The sequence below is a fragment of the Equus przewalskii genome, chromosome 7 (genome assembly GCF_037783145.1).
Source record: "Equus przewalskii isolate Varuska chromosome 7, EquPr2, whole genome shotgun sequence".
Lineage (NCBI taxonomy): Eukaryota > Metazoa > Chordata > Mammalia > Perissodactyla > Equidae > Equus > Equus przewalskii.
This window is the reverse complement of record NC_091837.1, coordinates 26287326-26305651: the sequence shown is the minus strand read 5'-3', so window position 1 is coordinate 26305651 and position 18326 is coordinate 26287326. Positions and strand designations below refer to the sequence as shown.

The window sequence follows — 18326 nt, the reverse complement described above, 5'->3', positions numbered from 1 at the left end:
CGATCTATATGGCCAGATTCGTATCTAAAGTTATATGACCGCACAATAACCAGCCCCCATCTGCACTGAAATCATTTAATGACTTTTTACATCATCTTTTCTTTTCTCCAGTAAAAATAAGTCACGTACCCATGCCTTATAAAATTAGCCCTAACCCTCAACTCAAGGCAGCAGCAGGAGCTCTGATCGCCCGTGGGTCCTGTCCCCACACACCAGCTCTGCCTGCCCGTGGGTCCTGTCCCCATGCGAGCGGGGGCAGCAGCAGCTGCTCTGCCTGCCCATGAGCCCTGTCTCCATGCCAGCGGGGGCAGCAGAAGCGGCGGCAGCAGAAGCTCTGACTGCCCATGGGTCCTGTCCCCATGCTATTCCACACTATTCTCTAAATAAAAGAGCACTACTGCCAGATCTTGAGAGTCTAAGAAACCTTTCTTTCGACTCCTCGGCTCACCGACCCTGCATCAAATCGACACACACGAGGAGCTCAATAAATGCTAGTTATCACATACCGAGTGAGGTTCTGAGGCCCATTTTGAAAAGCAAGTTTCCCAAGATCCCCCAGGGAGTGAGGGCTGAGGCAGGATTAGAACCCACATCTACCAGACTCCAGAGCCTGCCCCTCCTCCATGAGCAGGGGCATCATCTTCTGGTACCAATAAGCCCCCCTAGAGACTACCTTCAGTGTCTGTTCACAGAGCTTGTGGAGCACCTGCTCAGAGCTGGGTGACAGGGATGCACTGTGAGCAAAATGGACACCGTCCCGCCCCATCATGGAGCTGCCAGTTTAAAGACAAAGATGGATCAACAAACCAATAAGCCAACACATTATAACACCCGCACGCCCCCCCCCCACCCAATGGCAATGAACCAGTGCCCTGAATAGCACTTGCTCAATAAATGCACGTGGGAGACAACCGAGTAGGAAGAAGTGGACCCAAGCACAGACTGATCCATGCTGGGTTCATGCACTTTCCTTCTGGCCGTGAGGGGTCATTCATTCATTCTTCCAGCTGACATTTGCCAGAAGGTTGAGCTGCCAGACTCCGTGGGAGGGCTGGAGCTGGGAGATGGCCCTTAGACTTGGCTGCTGCCCCCAGGGAGACCATTTGTTTCTCCAAATGACCATCACAAAGACATCTATTCTTCATGCTCTTGCTCTTAAATACTGAAGAAGGTGCAAATTCAGCTGCAATGAAAACATGTAAACTAGCAACTCACTTTGGTGCAAACGAGAAGACATAAATCTGAAATGCAAGGTCACCTGCTGCCCCACACCCCTAAGAAGGGCCTCAGGAACAGGCGCTGTCCCTACCGTGTGGTGCAAAGTCGGTCAACCTTCAGACTAACCATTAAATGCTCTGAGAGAGGCCTGACCCTCTAAGGAGTGCGTTCTCCCGACGGGGCGACACCAGACGCGCCACAGAGACTCAAGCCTTTCTTCTCCTCTCCCCAACCAACATGAGGCTCCAGGAAGTCACAGCACATGGAGCTTTGCTACTTTTGATATTATTTTTAAAGGTTTTTGAAGCTCATGCATTCAACAAATATTTGCTGAGGGTCCACTGCATGCCAGGGGCTGTTCTAGGTGGGAGGGAGTCAGCCCCAAACAAAATAGATGAAACCCCCTGCCCTCCCGAGGGGCCAGGCTAGAAGGTTTTCAACAGGCACGTCTGATGTTCAGGTGCCCGTCATCTAGGCACTGTCCCCAGTTCGGCGCCGACCTCTGGTTTTTCCCTCTTTGGACCTACGCAGCTACCTTTCTGGCAGAAACTGACAAGCTGAACCTAAACTTCACATGGAAAGTCAAGGGACCCAGAATTGTCAAAACAAGCATGAAAAAGAATAACACAGTTTGAGGATTCACACATCCCTCTTACAGAACTTACTACAAAGTTATGGTAGTCAAGAGAATGTGGTACTGTCTTGAAGAGACGTGGAGATCATTGGAATAGAATCAAGAGTGCCTAAATAAACCCTCATCTTTATGGTCGATTGATTTTTGGAAAGGATGACAAGATAATTTAATGGGGAAAGAAGAGTCCAACAAAGGGTGCTGGGACAACGGGACAGCCATGTGCAAAACAGATGAATTTAGATGCTTGTCTCACACCACACACGAAAATTAGCTCAAAATGGATCATAGACCTAAATGTAAGAGCTAAACTATAAAAATTTTAGAAGGAAATATATGAGAAAATTATTGTGATCTCAGGCTAGGCAATTATTTCTCGGATACAAGAGCACAAGCATAATCTGTAACAGCAAAAAATTGATAACCTGGACCTTATCAAAATGAAGAACTTCTGCTCTTCAGAAGACCCTATAGGACATGGAAAAACCAACCACAGACTGGAAGAAAATATTTTCAAATCACATATCTGACAAAGGAATTGTAATCAGAAAATGAACTCTCAAAACTCAATAGTAAAAACCAAAACAAAACAAAAAGATTAGCAACAGATGTTAGCTCAGGTGCCAATCTTTTTTAAAAAAGCAACCCAGTAATAAAATGGGCAAAAGATCTGAACAACCATGTCACCAAAGATGTGTGGGCAGCAAATAGCACATGAAAGGATGTTCAACATCATTACTCTTCAGGGAAATGCAAATTAAAACCCAAATGGCATACCTGTCCATACCTAATAGAATGGCTAAAATACAAAAGACTGACCATAACAAGTGTTGACAAGGATATGGAGGTACTGGAACTCTCAGACCCTGATGGTGGGAATGTAAAACGGTGCAACCACTTTAGAAACCAGTTTGGCAGTTTCTTAGAAGGTTCAACATACATTTATCATCTGATTCCACTTGTCTACTATCAGAGAAATGAAAGCTTATGTCCAGACAAAAACGTGAATGAATGTTCATAGCAGTATTAGTTGTAAGAGCCCCAAATTAGATACAACCCAAATGTCCATCAACAGATGGATAAGCTGCAGATATTCAGACGACGGAATACAGCTCAGCAGTAACAACACGGGTGAATCTCAAATTAATTATGCTGAGTGGAAGAAGCCAGACAAAAGAAGAGAACACACTTTATACGATTCCACTTACATAAAACTCTAGAAAATGAAAATGAATCATCAGTGACAGAGAGAAGATGCGTGTTTGCTGGGGGATGAGTGCAGAGGGTCAGGGACCACAAAGGGAAGATTTGGGGTCAAGGATGTGGTCACCATCTTGATTTGGTGACGCACGGTTTGGTACATCAAATGGTACACTTTAAATATGCGTAGTTTATTGCACGTCAGTTACACCCTTACAGAGCTGTTAAAAAGAAAAACGGTAGAGTGTGCAGCAGCGTCGACACGTTGCTTTTGTACCTAAATCCATTCATACCTGTATCTAGAGCTTACAGCTAAATGATCCTTTAACTTCTAACATTTGCTTAAGCGATTTGAGTTTCTTCGGGAAACCCAATGAATTTGGTATGAAGCTGATACATTCTGCTCGCCATCAAAGCTGCGTGGCAGGAGGTTAAGCTGTGAACCAAGCTCTGAAACATCATGTCCCCTTCCCTCCCACTGAACACAAGACAAGTGTGTCTCCAGGAGACACAGGGCCCAGGGGCCGTGGTTGGCCTGCCCGACACCCGAGACCCATTCACAGGCCCAGGACTCTGGTCAACCCGACCCTGGAGCCAAGCAGGGCCTGATGGAGAAGCACAGACGAAAGGCCGCGGGAGAGGAGGGAGGGGCCCCTGGCGTGTTTGCTGGGGGAGGGGAGCGGGGAGGCTGACTGGCTTACTCTACTCATCCCAGGACTTCTCTGCACTGTGCAGAGACGATTCCAGGATGCCAGTTCTTAATTAGGGATGCCGAAGATGACAGGAACAGAAGATGGAATTAATCCTGAAATCTGAGTGATACTGACAGGAACAAAAGGTTGGGAAGCGGCAGTCTCTCTCCTCTGGCCAACAGGAAATACGTGATGCATCTCCAATTAGAACGGAACAATGCAAGTCCAAATTACCAGCATAAAGAGGACAAAATTAGGCAATAACATCCAAACTGCCTGACAACTTATTCTTAGCTGCCTGGCTCCTGGTGCTGGGAGAAGGAAAGAAAATTCATGCCCAGAAATAGAATAGAATACAAATAGTAGGATTTTTTGTAGGAATTTTGGCCAAGTATTGTTAAAAGAGAAGGAAATAGTCTTAAATCTCTTTCGAATTTCTCTACATCTCCTTCTAAGTAAAATGGGGTTCCGTCCGAGAGTTTCTATGGAAGCCCACTGGAGCCACAGCAGACGAGGACCCTTTCAAGGTAAGTCAGTGCGGACAGAGTGTTCTGAACCCACTTCCTCTGCTCCGTCAACCCCGTGGGGCCTCACCACGTCCTCAGTCCCACTCCCACCTGTGACTGGGGCTCCGGTTTCCACGTGGTTTCCCTGCCCCCACAGCGCTCCACCCGGAGTGGGTCAGACTGATAGCCCCCGGCGCAAAATCTGTTTGCAGAGCTCTTACAATTGAATGACTTGCCACAGTAAAAAGTCAAAAATATTGCATGAAAATCTGGATTTCTGGAAACATCTGTCTTTAAATGAGAGAAGAAATAGGAAGGGACTGTTTGCCCACTTTTTGGTACTGTGAACTTAGACATGCAGTGGAACTAAAGTTTCTTCAAAACCCACTGGGTACAGACGCTTAAACCTCTCCGTGCCTCAGTTTCCTGAGCTGTGGAATGGGGTGACGCTTGCACCCGCCTCGTGGGGGGCTGTGTGGGTCGAAGGCTGCGATGCACTTAAAACAAGAACAGGGTCCAGCACAGCGTCACTGTCGCTCAGGTCGTAGTTGTCACTGATCACTCTAATGGACCCTGGGGACAGCAGGAGAAGTGAGCTCAGACCCTGGCCGCAAGGGGCAAAGGCATCAGCCAGCACAAGGATGTCCGATGTGCTGAGTCCCTCACACGGGCACCTTCACAGGTGAAACACGGAGGGGAGGAGCCTGGGGTGGGGGAGAACGGCGGGAAGGAGGTAGCTGCACAGAGGAGGGGCGTCTGAGCTGAGCCCAGAGGACGACTGGGATTCCTCCAGGCACAGGGATCGGGGAGGGGACGTGAGGCAGAGGAAACAGCATGAGCTCAGGAGAAAGGTATGCAAAACCTCACAGAGGAAGGCAGAAATCAGAGAAGGAGAGAAACCAAGCCCAGATGAGACTCTGGATCCAACCTCACCTGAAGTCATCATGCCTCTTTTAGTTGCATGAGTCAATAGATTGCCCCTTTTTTGGCTTAAGACAGTTGGATTTGGGTTTCTATTACTTGCAACCAAACTTTAAAAAACTCACCAATGCAAGACTTCACCCCAGGCCTGCTAGATCCCACTACCGACCACATCTGTCAAATCCCAGCCACCTGAACAGTGACGTCTCTTGCTCAGTGACGTCAGCTCAACTGTGCCTCTAAGGACCATATTCAGGACACACCCACCTTCCACCTCATCCTCTCTATGAATCCAAGCCCTCAAGGAAAATTGGGTCACGTGGACTTCTGTAGGAGCTGTGTAACAACCGAGGAAATGCAGGGCTCTATCAAAGCTGCCGATGCCTCCGGAGGTGATGTCAGGCTCCGTCTAAGAACCAGCTTCCCACACATTGCTCAGCAAGCAGCAGAAAACTTCATATTTTTCCTGACAGCCCATCCACTGCCTACCCCTACCCCTCAACCGGACCAAGTTTGGAAATAAGATCCTTCCCGGGGGCAGAGAAGGCTTTAAAATGCTAATGCCCTTTTATGAGGCCTTTAGCATCTCATTATTGCAAGTCCGGCTGACACCAGAAGGCTGGAAACTTAATTACTGCAGCCAAAAGTTGGGGGGCACCATCTTCAAGATCAGCATGAGTTGACATTTTTCTCCAGACGTGAATGAGTTCTTACCCTGCTGACGCTGTATGGCTGGCTTCTGTGGTTCTCGAGATAATTCATTGACAAACAATACAATTACCAACACAGAAAAACACGAGGCCACTGGGGCCGGCCCAGTGGCCTAGCGGTTAGGTTCACACACTCTACTTTGGCGGCCCGGGGTTCACAGGTTCAGATCCTGGGTGGGGACCTACATAGTACTCATCAAGCCAAGCAAAAAGAGGAAGATGGGCATCAGATGTTAGCTCAGGGCCAATCTACTTCACCAAAAGAGAAAAGAAAAAAACATGAGGCCATCACTTAGAAAGATAGACTTTCATAGATTAAGTCATAATTACAACATGAAAATTGCATTTTTCTTCCTTCCTCTGAAGACCTTTAAAGAAACCTAGCAAAGAAAAGAAAACATGGTGTGGGAGGCAGCATAAAGACTCCCAAAGACGTCCACATCCTAATTCCCAGAACCTCTGAGTATGTTACCTTACACAGTGTTGTGGGTTGAATTGTGGCCCCGAATAGATACATCCCAGTTGTAGCCCCTGGTATCTGTAAACGGGACCTTATTTGGAAACCAGGTCTTTGCAGATGTAATTAAGTTAAGCCTCTTGAGATGAGACTGTTCTGAATTAGGGTGGCCTCTAAATCCAATGACAAGTGTCCTTAGAAGAGAAAGCCATACGACACACAAGGGCAAGACCATGTGGAGACGGAGGCGGAGATGAGAGCAAGGCTGCCACAAGCCAAGGAAGACCTGGAGCCACCAGGAGCTGGAGAGGCAGGAAGAACCCTCCCCGAGAGCTTCTGGAGGAAGCGGAGCCCGGCCCACACCTTGACTTCAGACTTCTGGCCTCCAGATCTGTGAGAGAATACATTTATGTTGTTTTAAGCCACTGAGTTTGTGGTAACTTATTACGGCAGCTCTACAAAACTAATACATGTGCCAAAGGGGCTGTGCAGATTTAATTGAGATAAGGATCTTGAGATGAGAGGATTCTCCCGGGCTATCCAGGTGGACCTAAGGTGGTCACAAAGGTCCTTATTAGAGGGAGGCAGGAGGGTCAGAGGCAGAGAAACACTATGATGATGAAACTACAGGTGAGAGAGAGAGAGAGATTTGAAGATGCTACGACGCTGACTTTAAAGATGGAGGAAAGGGCCACAGCCAAGAAGTGCAGGCGGCCTCTAGAAGCTGGAAAAGGCAAAGAAACAGGTTCTCCCCTAGAGCTTCTGGAAGGAATGTGGCCCTGCCGACCCATTTTAGACTCCTGACCTCCAGGACTGCAAGAGAATAGATGGGTGTTTTATGCTACTGAGTTTGTGGTAATTTGTTACAACAGCAAGAAGAAACTAATACTCATGCCTTCCAGGTGACGAGGATGAAAACAAAGGCTTTTGCAATCTCAGATTAAGCCCATGATCCGCTGACTCCCTGATGGGAAGGCCATAGGAATTATACTTTGCTACTTGGGCAGTCATGCATGCCCTTAGAGAAGGACCACCCGAGATGCACGGGGGCTGCAATCAGAGGCTCTGGGGCCAGCCTGCCCGGGTGGGAACTCCGACCCCCACATTCACCGCTCAGGTAGTCACTTCACCCTCCACGTGCCGTTTCCTCATGTAGAAACTATTCTAGAAGAGGAGTGTTACCTACCTTCAAGGCTTTTTGTGAAGACGAAATGGGTCGATATTTCTAATGTCCTTATTAATAATCCTTGTCAATAAGTTTTCAACAAATGTTACTATTAATCCTCATTAGCTGAGCTGTACGCTCCCGAGGACAGAACACAGATGCCCTGCACGTTTGTAGCTCCGGAAGCGCCTTCTGTACGCCTCCACAAGGAGATGATTAACAAGCATTTGTGGAATAAAAACCTTCTCCTGAGAACAGAAGAAGGCTTGGCTCATAGGATCAGGTCCAGGTCTCTACCCAGTGCCAAGGCCCTTTGGCTACAGACCTCCCACCTCTCTCTGAAGATTTCCAGCAACAGGAAATTCCCTGGAGATGTTCTGATAACCACACTTGCCTAGTAGCTTGTTCCACCTCTGGGAAGCTCCAGCATTCATTCATTCATCCTTCATTTGTTAATATACTCAACAAACATTTATTGAGCTCCCACTGTATTCCAGACCCTGCTTAGGACTGTGGACAGAATAGTCAATGAAACAAAGCTACCGTAGGCCTTACAATCAAGTAGCAGTTAAAATACACAGATATGAGGAGCTGGCCTGGTGGCGCAGTGGTTAAGTGCACACATTCCACTTCAGTGGCCCAGGGTTCACCAGTTTGGATCCCAGGTGTGGGTCTATGCACCACTTGGCACGCCATGCTGTGGTAGGCATCCCACATATAAACTAGAGGAAGGTGGGCATAGATGTTAGCTCAGGGCCAGTCTTCCTCAGCAAAAAAAAAAAAAAAAAAAGGAAGATTTGCAGCAGATGTTGGCTCAGGGCTGATCTTCCTCAAAAAAAATAAACATTTATATATACAGATATGAATATGGATATTGATATGTAAATATAGATGTAGATATACAGATATAATGTTGATTGATATATTACAGATCAAGCACTGTGTGACTCCCTTTATATAGACACCCTTATTTAATCATCCCCCTAACTCCATGCTGGGGTTTTATCACACGTGGATTTAACAAATGGTAATTCAATTTTATGTGTTTAGAATAACTTTAGGTTGCTAACTGACAGCACTTCCATCAGAAGATGTGAAAAACTAAAAGAAAGAGGAAAATGTCTCTTACCTTTGACTCCCCCATATCTAACTTATGGAGACTCTCCCCGAGATTCCCTTTAAAACGAACCCTTGCCCTGCAACGCCCCAGGAAATCCAGCCACAGCTCAACTGCAAGGAGAAATGTTTTTAAATCTCAACTGTCTTTTGAACGTTTTGAACCCACGTATTCTTGAAAGGATTTTCAAGGATTATCTTGATCATCATTAGTTCTGCCTTATCCACTGACTTTAGGACAAGTCTCTATTGACGGTTCCTCCCCCTTGTATCACTATCATCCTTATTTCACAGATGAGGCCACTGGGCTCAGAGATGGTAAGCAACTTATCCGAGGTTAAACAGCAAGGAAGGTGGAGTCAGGATTTGAGTCGACACCGTCTTTCTCAAAGCTTAACCAAGAAACTCAGCACCTCTGCGTTCTTTTCCTTCATATTGAGCTAGAGCGGCTCCCTTTGAACTTCCACTCTTGGAATCCAAAAAGCACACATCTACTCAACCTTCTGCATGACGGCCCTTGAAAGGCTTGAAAAGACCTGCCACGTCCCCCTCTTCACCTCACCCCTGGGCCCTTTCTTCTCATCACCAGGCTCAATGCTCACAGCTCCTTCAATCATTTCTCCTGTGATTTCATTTCAAGGGCCCTCAGCCCCCCAGACACTTTGGAGCAGAACACAATCCCATTTCCAGTGTTCCTCTTATGGCCTAGAAAGATACAGATCCTCTGTCAGAGTGACAGAGCAAGATCCGTCATCTGTCGCTGATTTTTTATAGAGACCAGGGTACAAGAAATGTCTCACTTTCCTCTGAAATCTATCGAAAACCGGCAACAAAAGTGTGACAAGAAGTGACAACTGTCCCTCAGCCCCCATGTGGGAGACAAGAGGGAGGGGTGGAGACTGTGGTGGTCTGGAGGGCACAGGCCTCAAGCACAGGGGCGTCCGCTAGTCAGCTCTAGGTGAGGGTCACAGGGAGCAATGCGGACCCGGGGCTACTTGACCTTGTGATTTTCATGAGAAGCTGGAAATCCAGATTTCTATGTGAATTTGCCACTTTTTACAGGATGGCAACAAATTAAATAATAACACACATACACATACACACCTCTGAGCCAGATCCAGTCTGTAGTCTGCCTGCCTGTGACCTCTGTTCTGGGATCATGTACCATTAATGGCAATGAAAATCTCACTAACCTGTGGCAGCCTCTTCAAACAGTTGATTCATTAGATCTCACTATCAATAAAAGTGCCAAGACCTTGCGCGCATGCATGCACACACACACATACACACTACTATCAAGACGCATCCTCCACTACCAGAAGTAGTAGTGGTCAACTTAAAACTTGACATTTCTCCTGAAATCGGGGGCCAATTTGCTTTAACTATACTCAGTTAGTTGTCTGTTTGCAAAAGTAGTTAGATAATGCAGTACTAAAGCCACCTAGAGATAACATCTCTGATGCCTGGGTCACCATGGTAACAAGTGCTTAAGTTTTTCATGAACTGAGAGTTGACTATTTGTCCAGTTGAGGCCAGTCGAGACCTCCCGCTCATCAACCGGGTCTGCACAGATGACTGACAGGTGATCCTTTGACATCAAGGAGCTGAAAGCTCCACCCTGAACTTATGGTAATGCCGCCATTTTGTGAACACGCATCCTATGAAGAGCCAAGAAGCTTGACCACACTTGCACGGATCATCAGTTACCTGCCTTCTCCTCACCTCCAATCATCTATTCCCACACTTCAGGCCACCCTGCCCCTTAATCCCATAAATATCCCTAACCCCCATTTGGAGGGAGGCAGATTTGAGATTTGGTCTCCCGTCTCCTCACTTGGCTACCTTGTGAATAAACCCTTTCTCTGCTACAGCCTCCTTGTCTCGGTGATTGACGTAATCGTGTGGCAGGCAAAACAGACCTGGTTTGGTAACACTGCCTCCCAGCCTTTCCAGATTAGGCCAAGCTTCCAGTCTTTCGAGATCATTTATGTTCTTAGATTCTGTCCTCCAAAAGTCATTCAATCCTGAGTCAAAGAAGCCAATTTGTTCGTTTGCCACCGCAATTTACATCTTCCCAAGTTCATACTTTCTCCCTTACTAAATCATGGTCCCAATGCACAGAATTTCAAGGCGTGAAGATCTTTGGTGAACCCTGCAAGATTCTCCCTGGGGATCACACAGCATTTTATGCACCATGAAGAAGTGAGTGAGTGACAATCCCACAGACTAAGGGGGTCTCTCCGTGGGATGCTAATGAACGTGCCACTCGTTTGGGAATGCCCCTGGGATGATGCTGAGGCCAGTGCACAGCTCCGCAGATGGCGCTGCTCATCTTAGTGCTGTGGCAAAATTTATTACAAGTATTGACACTGAAGCCATAACAAATGCACCATAGCCAATCAATTAATCCTCTCAACGGACCCAGCCCCAGGATTTGCAGCAGAGCCTGGACTCCCCTCGAAAAGCCTGAAAGCAGCTCTGAGCTTGGTGATCTGCACACTCTGGTCTGCTCCTCTGAAAATCAGGCCATAATTTGCTAGGAGTAAGTCCCATCTCCATGAGGCCACAGAAGTGACGGCTGAGCAAAAACTATCGTCTTGCAAAGCAATCTGTCTATCAGGCCGGGCAGAGGATGATTTCAGCACGTTTCTGTGTGGGGACACAACGAAGTATAAGGCAATGGTGGGATCCGTGGACTTGGACCCGCCTCTACAGGGTAGGGCTCTCCAGGGCAGGAGGGGGGCCCCCACCCTGTGGGACCCCACAGCAGCCTCTCAGGTGGGAACAAGGCTTAGGGAACTGCAGTGGGGAGCCTTTTGCTGGAGCCGGTGACAGCATAATCACACAGACACCATGTCCCTATGCCATCACCAGTGTCTCCCTTCTGGAATGACAGGGGGACATAATGTAAATAATGTGTGTTGTCAAGGGCAACCAAGGGCAACGTATCGTGAGTACTTCTCATTCTGATGAGCTTGCACGACCTGGCTCAGATCCTTCTAAACTCTGAATTTAGAAGGCTTTAGATTTGTTTAATCAAACCTGCCCAAGGAGGACAAGGCCTGCCAGGAGCCCCAGGGCAAGGCTGTGTGTACTTTGAAGCTAGTCCACCTTCTGTCTCGGGGGAGAATTAGCATTCCAAGCCCAGGAAACAGGCTATGCCAAATTTGGGTTTCCCAAGGATTAATTTTTTTTAATTAGGCCTCACAGACACATCAATTCTTCTTTATTAAAACCATTTTTGGCTTAAGGCACAACCTCCTGTAGGTCACAATTAGAAGAAATCGGGTCCTGCCGGATCTTTTCTCCCACAGGGAAAACCCTACAGGCTTTTCTGTCTGCCACGAAGCTCCTCAGACTGGCACCAAGTTCCATCTAAGCTTTAAACAGGAGCCGGAGGAACGTGAGGAAGGAGAGGACTCAGCATGATTGCATTTTCTAAAACGAATGAATAGATACAGTCTGGGCTGTCTGAGCAACCTCAAGGAGAAAAGATGGTTCTAAAGATTTAAATCCTGTCTCCTTGAGTTCTTTGCTGCAAAAGGAAACGGCCAACGAGCGTGCCAAGAAAAAATAGGCAGAAACTAATGTTGGTGGCTCAAACAGACCCTTGCAAAGAACATGAAAAAATCCATGGGCTGGTTCCTGGCTGAATTGGGCTCATAAATACAGTTAATTAGAATGAAGAGCCAAGCAGAAATGCCCCATGGCCAGACTTCCCAAATTGTGTGCTGTATCCCACTCACTCGAATTAAGTTAGGTGGCACATGGATGAAGCTTTTTTTAATGTAATAGTCATTTATTTTAATGTATATTAACAAAAAATTAGTACATCAAGCTCATGGATTGTACTGTCTTATAATGAGGCAAAATTAGTATTTAAGTTTGAAAAAGTGAGGCATTTAAAGAAAATCTATTGAGCAAATAATGTTATTTGACACAGGAAGTTGGCAAAAGTTTAAAAGATTGCACGTAGATTGCTAAAATTAGGGAAATATTGTCCTACAAGCCAAAGGAGGGAAGAAAATTATTTCTGCTGGAGATTAAGGCCAGGGGACCCATTCCAGGGGACGGAACAGCACCCCCGTGCAGCCTCCTCCTGCTCCCAGGGGTGCCCCTGCCGTCAGTCACTCACTCCTTAGGGTGGTCATCCTGGCTCCCGCCCTTCGGAGCCTGGGACGCCCGGTCAGAACAAGACCTGGGACAGAAGAAGGGGCCCCCAAAGCCCTGGCAGCTGGGAGACCCGTAGGTCCAGCGGGCTGTACCTTGATGACGTCTTCGTCCGCAGACCTGCATTCCACAGACTCCGACACGTCGACCACAGAACCGTCCTCTTGAACACCCACGACCTTGACGGGAACCGAAACAGCCTTTCCGGTGAGAATGGCCGTGTTCAGCACCTCCGTGTCCTAAGCAGGAGAGGAGAGGGCACATGTCAGCAAGCAGGCAGACCTGGGAGCAGTGGGGCACTGACCACGCCACCGACTGCCTTGTTCTTGTTCTGCAGTTTAAAAAACCTGTGAATGGATGAAGTCACGAGGCCAACAAAGCAAAATGGAAACTCCGAACAGTCGGCGGCTTTGCACGGCAGACTGACCAGCAGGCCTGAGAGCTGGACCTTCTCAGTCCCCAGGGGCAGGGTCATGTCACGACCCCCGACGTCCCCTCCCGTCCCTCACTCCGCCCCCCACCCACTGTCCTACAACATGTCTCGCACACAGCACAAGAGTTCTTTTCAATGGTTTCCAAATCTTGGCTACAGGTTCACTCGGGAAATTATTGCCTAATTTTCTGCATTTATTAGCCTCGTGGACGTAGCCTTCACTTTGGTGTCAAATTAGGAAAGAGAACAGCATGCAGACAGAAGAGAATCAGTCACAGAACATAAACATCTGCCCCCTGAGCTGACCCCAGCACCATGCTTCCCCCGACCTCCAAGGACCCCGAGGTTTCCCTCCAAACCGGGAACTTTTAAACGTTGACGTCACGGTAGCTTCTCTCCTCCTCTGACACCCTGGGGTCCTGCAGGCTCTGTCTCCATAGCTTATCTCCACTCTGCCAAATTCTTGCCGTCCCCCTGACCAGCTCCTCCCCTGAGGGAGTGTCCGCTCACTGGGACGGCCACAGCGGCCCCCACTCGTCTCCCTGTGTCCGCTCTCTTCACAACAATAATTTTTTAAAATTTCAACATAATTCAGATAATTTCTCTCCTAGATTAATTCTCATTGAAAGTGTCCTATTATTCTCAAGATAAAGTCCAAATTCGCAGACACGAGTGACCTGACTTCGGCCACTTCTCCAGCCCTCTCCGCCCCTTCCCGCTGTCCTGGTCCAGCCTCCCAGACGTCTTCTCAGTTCTCCCAACAGTGCGATCGCATCCAGGCCTTCTGCTCGGACATATGCAGAGCTCCTGACCCAAAACACGCCTCCCTGTTCCTTCCATCCTTCAGATCTCAGTGTAAATGTCCGTTTCTTCCAAGAAGCCGGGCTCTTCTGCCCCCAACAGTGTGAACTCGCACCCCACTGGCATGTCTCACAGCACCTAGTCTGCCCTGCCTGCCAATGACCACGGATGCTCACTATCTGCTTATTTTTTGTTGATGTTTTAATCTCTGACTGCCCATTAGATTGTAAACTCCCCAAGGGTCTGCGCCATCTTTGTTCCGACCTCCACCGCATCCGAGGAGCCTGGACGGTATCTGGCATGTGAGGAGCCGTGCAGGAGAGAGGTCGGGTGCACAGGCTCTGGGGCTGGACTGTCTGAGTTTGAAAAGAACTGGAACAGAGTGAGCAACAAGAGCTTAATAATTACAGCTATTCCTGGAGGGGCTTTAAAACATTCACTCCAAGAATGAATTAAAGAACCTCTGAGCAGGTTCACAGAGGGTTCTAGAGGAGATGCTACTCCCACACTTGGCTGTAGAGAAAGAGTCAACCACAGAAGCTGGTGGACAAGGGGCAACACAGCTCAGCAGTGAGAGTCGCCAGCATTCACCGATGGGCCCCAACAGAATTGACCAAACAGATCATTAGCTCAAGTCTCCTTTCAAGCGTGGAGTCCCCAGTCTCAGCACAAGCAGCAAGTGGGCTCAACATTCAGTTTTCTAAATCAGTCCCTCATTCTCCATCCCAAGAGGTGAGTCAGCAAAGGAGGAGGAGGAGGAGCAGAAGGAGGAGAAAGTAGAGCAGGAGAAAGAGGGGTTGTAAGTACTTGACATGTAATCAATTGCTCATTCAGTTTCTCAACAACCCTCTGAAAGCAGTTACTAGTATTATTCCCAGTTTATAGATTACCTGTTCTTCATTGATAGTAAACCTGCAAATAATAGCTACTTGTCAGTATAAAACATCAACTTTCAATGAATACTTGAAAATAATGCCAACCCAATCTAAGAAAAATGAAAAAATAAGTTTCGGGGTTTTTTTTTTTTTACATGTGTCCTTTCCTCTGGATAGAAGAATCTCAAGGAGATAAATCTGAAAGGATGTGACTATAATCCATGTTCCTGAGAATACCATTCGCACCAGGCAGATGAACTACGTGTACATTTACATTTAAGGCGACCACGAGGACAGGAAGCAGGAGGCACTGTGGAAGTTGAGATAAGAAATCACCAAAGGTGGGATAATGGGATGGATGTGGGAATAACCACAGTGTGCACAGAGAAAAGAGACTGCATCATGGTTCCAGAACAAATTGTTAAATTCAACTCATAATCCCATTGAAACTATCAATGTGGGTGTTGTCTGTGGTAATGGACAGGCATTAATTTTGAGCGTCCATAGATACTGAGCATTCGTCCTTCCCTCTTTTTTTTAAGGATGACATTTCATTTTTCCTTCGGGTACCATCCCGCTCTGCCTCCAACGAATGCAGCTGGGATGGCACTGACCCCAGACCACCAAATCAGGCTTCACAGATGAGCACGTGAACCAAATGCGGCCAATCAACGTATTCCAGCCCCACGTCCACAACGACTGAGTCAAGTGAAACCCAAAGAAGGGGAATCAGAGTCAGGAGTAGGAGAGAGACCGGTTCCTGGGAAAGATGTCTGAGGTCCTGAATCCAGCTACATCCGTGTTTGTTATCTTCGGAAATTCAGATATATTAGATGAACTGTTTTACTTAAGCCAGTTTTCATTGGGTTTTTGTCACTTGTTACTGAAAGTCTTGACTCACACACACGAGACTAGGCAACATGCGAGACCCTAGAGAAAGAGAAAAGACTAAAACAAAATCAATCTCTACCCTGTAGAAGCTCCCAACCTTCCAAGAAGACATTACAATTAGTTTCCCAAACTGAATGTCAATGGAAGTGACTTTATTTTTCATAACAACAAATCACAACTGATCAAAGCTTGTGCATTTATTTCTCATGTCTTTGCAACTATGGTTCCTCCTTCAGCCTTTTCATGTGTGGCTGAGATTTTTGCAACCATGTTTTCCAGTGTCCATCAACAGCCGCTCAAAAATCCCAAAGGCAATTCTTACCTGCCTCTGCCACAATAAGAAAGCAATTTATCATGTTAAATATTACATTTAAATCATCCCCTGGTGCCAGAGACTGCTAAAAATTCACCATCTATCAAAATATAAGTCTTTTATTCTGCTCCTATTTGTACCAGCTCTGGGCTTTATGTCTTGAAAGCACATTTATATTCCTTTATGAAGATGAGTTTCCATTAATGTTGCACATTAGAGTGATTTCAGCAAAAACAGCAAAGTAAGGAGATCTGAAAATTCTCTTCTCCATAAAAGCAATGAGAAAATCGGCCCAAAAAAGTCAAAATTAACTTTTTCAGAACTCTGGAAATCAAACAAAGGCTTATGCAACCAAGAGAGTATTTATTCAAGAAAAATGGCTGAAAAACAGAGAATTTGTGGCATTTTAATTTGACTTCCCCTACTCTCCAGCTCTGTAGTAGCTTTGAAAAATAACAGCCCACGTTCAGTAAAACCCAGCAGTCCAAAAGCCACTGGAGAGAGCAGATCAGGGCTGGAGACCTTTCAAAAGCTCCTTCCTAAAGAACTTCCATTATTTGACTTGTCTGGTAGTTCCCTGGAAGGTCCCACTTGCAAGACTGTCAGTATTTGACCTGACTCTGAGCTTACCCAGTGTGAGAAGCTTTTTCCCTAGAGATATTTATTAAAGGCAACTACAGGCAATTATTTAACTTCATAGCTGCCTGAAGCAGTAGATAACAGTTGGGACAAACAACAGATTAATCAAAAAGCTTAAAAGGAAAAGATGAGAAATGAGATGTCCAGAGAGGCTATGAAAAGCTTTTAAATATTCTGGGGAATCTATAAGACTTTGCTCATACTTAGGACTGTGTGCATGCCCAGGACTGTGTTTATACTCAAGAAAGACCTGAGAAAGCTCTAAGATGTCACCTCTGGTTGACCTTGAGGTTCTGTGAAAGCTAAGGCAGAGTCATCAAATGCTAGGCTGAGTATTGAAAGCATGTCCCAACACACACAGAGGTCCTTGGTAAAGACTGGGACACACTGATTCCAGGTGTCTAAGGAATCTCTGCCCAATCATTGGCTGATCACCAAGCCAATCAAACAGAGACTTGAGTGGGCACACACAGCAAAGAATGGACACTTTACAGAATTAGTTCACCAAAGTCATTAAACAAACAAACTACTACCACAACTATATACGACATCAAAAACAAACCCAGGGAAGGGGAGATAATATGATTTCAGAATTGCTACATTATATTATTTAAAATATCCACTTTTCAACCAAAAAATTAGGAGACATGCAAGAAAACAAAAAGGATGGACCAGTCACAGGACAAAAAGCATTCAACAGAAACTGTCCTCAAGGAAGCCCAGATGTTGGACTTACTAGACAAAGGTGCAAAGATTTGAAATCAGCTATTTCAAATACATTCAAAGAACTAAAGAATTCATATCTAAGGAACTAAAAGAAAGTATGAGAAAGATGGCTCAGCAAAGAGAGAATACCAATAAAGAGACATAAATTATGAAAAATTATGAAAAAGAGAATCAGATGGAAATTCTGGAGTTGAAAAGTACAAAACCCGAAATGGAAAATTCACTAGTATGTTCTCCAATAAGAATGGAATGAAAGTAGAAAGGGATGAAAGGAGGAAATGTGGGAAATCCACAAATGTGTGGAAAATAAACAGCATCTTTTTAAACAACCAATGGTTCAAAGAAGAAATCACAAGGGAAGTTAGAAAAATGCTTTGAGATTAGGTAAACAAAACACAACATACCAAAACTTATGAGATGCAGAGAAAGTAGTACTTAGAGAGAAATTCATGGCTGCAAATGCCTGTATTATAAAAGAAGAAACAGCTCAAATCAATAACCTGACCTTCCACCTTAAGGAACTAGAAAAAGAAAAGCAAACTAAACCCAAAATAAGCAGAAAAAAGAAGAAAACAAAGACTAGAGTTCAAATAAATGATATAAGGAATATAAAATCAAGAAAATTAAAGCAAAAGTAAGTTATTTGGAAAGATTTTTAAATGGACAAGCCTTTAGTTAAACTGATGAGAGAGGAAGAAAGAGAGAGAGAGAGAACTCAGATTTCTAAAGTCAGGAGTGAAAGCGGGGCCAAACTTAACAGGGAAAAAAATTATAGAGGAATACCAGAGCGATAGTATGCTAAAAACTAGATGGCCTACATGCAAAAGGACAAATTCCTGGAAACATGCAAACTACCAAAACT

General features: G+C 46.0%; 1 protein-coding gene across 3 annotated transcripts in view; it reads right to left on the bottom strand.

Moving 5' to 3' along the window:
- TMEM132B (transmembrane protein 132B) overlaps nucleotides 1-18326 on the bottom strand; it is a 355698-nt gene that overhangs the window by 29900 nt on the left and 307472 nt on the right. For all 3 annotated transcript variants that reach the window (XM_070627290.1, XM_070627291.1, XM_070627292.1), the window contains one exon: nucleotides 12882-13025. In XM_070627290.1, the coding sequence (XP_070483391.1) occupies nucleotides 12882-13025 (144 nt within the window). The remainder of the gene's footprint in view (nucleotides 1-12881; nucleotides 13026-18326) is intronic.